At 52.2% G+C, this 2761-nt stretch overlaps 1 protein-coding gene across 1 annotated transcript in view; it reads right to left on the bottom strand.

Moving 5' to 3' along the window:
- LOC113977516 (probable tRNA N6-adenosine threonylcarbamoyltransferase) overlaps positions 1-2761 on the bottom strand; it is a gene marked incomplete at its 5' end in the record, with an annotated part of 19816 nt that overhangs the window by 15858 nt on the left and 1197 nt on the right. Inside the window, 3 exons of the mRNA XM_027703680.1 lie at positions 1675-1716; positions 1813-1911; positions 2128-2203. Of these exons, the coding sequence (XP_027559481.1) occupies positions 1677-1716; positions 1813-1911; positions 2128-2203 (215 nt within the window). The remainder of the gene's footprint in view (positions 1-1674; positions 1717-1812; positions 1912-2127; positions 2204-2761) is intronic.

Below are 2761 nucleotides of genomic sequence, written 5' to 3'. Positions count from 1 at the left end.
GGGTGAAAATACGACAAATTTGGGTTAAAACAGGGCGAAGTGGGGGCGAAACAGGACAAAATTGGGTCAAAACCGGACAAATTTGGGTTAAAACAGGGCGAAGTGGGGGCGAAACAGGAGAAAATTGGGTCAAAACAGGGCGAAGTGGGGGCAAAACCGGACAAATTTGGGTTAAAACAGGACAAAGTGGGGTCAAACCGGCCCAAAACTGGGACAAAGCGGCCCAAAACACCAAGAAGTTGGGTCGAAATAGCACAAAGTGGGGTCAAACCGGCCCAAAACAGCAAAACATTGGGTCTAAATAGGACAAAATTTGGTCAAAGCGGCCCAAAAACAGCAAAAAGTTGGGTCGAAATAGGACAAAGTGGGGTCAAACCGGCCCAAAACAGCAAAACTGCGGTTTCCCCCTCTTTTTAAATCCCTTTTAAACCTCTTTTTCCCCCTTAATTCCGTTTTTTTTAAACCCGTTTCTCGGGGTTCTTTACCGCGAAATTTCCCCTCTTTCGAAGGCGACCTGAGTTAAAAATAAAGGCAGGAAATCAAGGGAAGTTTTAAAGAAATAAAAAGAGTATAAAGGGAAAAAATAACCCGCTCTCTTTTAACTTATTCTCTTTGTCACCATTTCCCGCCCTTTCCCCTCATGTTTTTCCCGCTTTCCCCTCACGAACCTTTATCATATAAAATACATAAATAAATAACGACCACTCTTTTTTCTGCAAAAAAAAGGACACCACGCTCAAAAAAGTTTATAGATCTATATTTTATTGTACGTTTCGGGTGACTTTTAAAGGGGGAAGGTGGGACAAATGGGGGGGGGGAGCTGGGGGTAAAACTCCTGAGGTAAAAAACCCTCCAACAAAGCAAAAAACACCCCAAAAACTCACTCAGACCAACGAACAACTGTATAAAAACGCGAAAATAATTTTTAGAAGGAGAAATTTCCCTCAGGAAATACAAAATAAAGGCGGTTTACGAAGTCGGGATCCTCGCGGCGCGACGGCTCCGCCTGAGGGGAAGAGAAACAGCGTCAGAGCCGCGACCGCCCCGAACCTTCATCCCCCCCCTTAAAAAACACACCCCGGAGCTTTTGTGCGACCCCGCAAAATCCGGTGGAGCCCCCGAAAAAACCCTCCGCCGCTCCCCCGGGTGAAGAAGAAGCCGCCCTCGCTTTGCTCTGCGACGCCGCTAAAACCCCGCTCGCCCGCGGCTGGCGGCGGCGGGGGGAACGCGGGTCGGGCATGGAAGGAAACAACGCCCCGCCCGCCCTTCGAGCGCCTCCCGCCGCCGTTTCCCTCCCTTCAGTTACCGATGCGATCGCTCCGCCGGCCGCGCAAGGACTGAGGCGTTCGCGCCCACGCGCGCCGGCCCCCCCCTCCTCAGCGAGGCCACGCCCCCTCGGCGTTCCCATTGGTCGCCGCCCCGCCGCCCGCCAAGCCCATTGGTCCGTGCGCTGCTGGGCGTGGCCTGGACCTCAGGAGCGCCTTATAAAGGGAAGGGGCGGGGTTATTCAAATGAGGGGAGAGTGGGCGGGGCTTGTGGGCGTTGATTGACAGCGCGGGAGGTCAAAAATAAAATAATTAAAAAAAAATTAAAAAAAATTTTTAAAAAATTAAAAAAAAATTTAAAAAAATTAGAATTAATTAAGAAATAAAATAAGAAATAAAACAAATCCACCTTCAGTCCCTCCAGGTCACCTCCACCTCGTCCGTGCGGTACCTGAAGGGGGGGGGGTCAAAGGTCACAGGTGAGGGCTCGGGGCCACGCCCACCCCACACTCACCTGTGCGCACCTGGCCACGCCCCCCCCCCTCACCTCTGGGTGATCCCCGATTGGCTGAGCTCGGTCACCTGCCCCGCCCGCAGCATCTCCCACCCGGCCTGGGCGATCATGGCGCCGTTGTCGATGCAGTACCTGTGGTGGGAGGGGTCCAGGTGAGCCCCAGGTGTGCCCAGGTGACTCCCACGTGACCCCCAGGTGTGCCCAGGTGACCCCCAGGTGACCCCAGGTGTGCCCAGGTGTGTCCCAGCCCCCCCCAGGTAACCCCAGGTGACCCCAGGTGTGCCCAGGTGTGCCCAGGTGACCCCCAGGTGTGTCCAGGTGTGCCCAGGTGTGCCCAGGTGACCCCACCTGTCATCAGTGGGGCAAAGCTCCGCCCCCCGGGCCCTGCACATGGTCTGCAGCATCTCCTGGAGCCGACGGTTACCTGAGAATAAAATTTGGGTCCAAACCCCCAAATATGGGTTTAAAACCCCAAATCTGGGTTTAAACCCCCAAAATTTGGGTCCAAAGCCCCAAATCTGGGTCTAAACCCCTCAAATCTTGATCTAAACCCCTCAAATCTGGGTCCAAACCCCCAAAATTTGGGTCCAAACCCCCAAAACCTGGGTCCAAACCGCCAAAATTTGGATCTAAACCCCAGAATTTGGGTCTAAATCCCCAAATTGGGTCTAAGGCCGCAAACCTGTGTCCAAACCCCCAAAATTTGGGTCCAAAGCCCCAAAATTTGGGTCTAAACCCAAAGAATTTCGGTCTAAACCCCCAAAATCTGGGTCCAAACCCACAAAATTTGGGTCCAAACCCCCAAAATTTGGATCCAAACCTCCAAAATTTGGATCCAAACCCCTCAAATTTTGGTCCAAACCTCCAAAATTTGGATCTAAACCCCAAAATTTGGGTCTAAATCCTCAAATCTGTGTCTAAGGCCCCAAATCTGTGTCCAAACCCTAAAATTTGGGTCTAAATCCCCCAAACCTGGTTCCAA

Source organism: Neopelma chrysocephalum, unplaced genomic scaffold (genome assembly GCF_003984885.1).
Source record: "Neopelma chrysocephalum unplaced genomic scaffold, ASM398488v2 Primary Assembly neopelma1_250, whole genome shotgun sequence".
In the NCBI taxonomy this organism is placed as follows: domain Eukaryota; kingdom Metazoa; phylum Chordata; class Aves; order Passeriformes; family Pipridae; genus Neopelma; species Neopelma chrysocephalum.
Note: the sequence above shows the minus strand (reverse complement) of the source record. Positions and strands in the feature narration are given on the sequence as shown.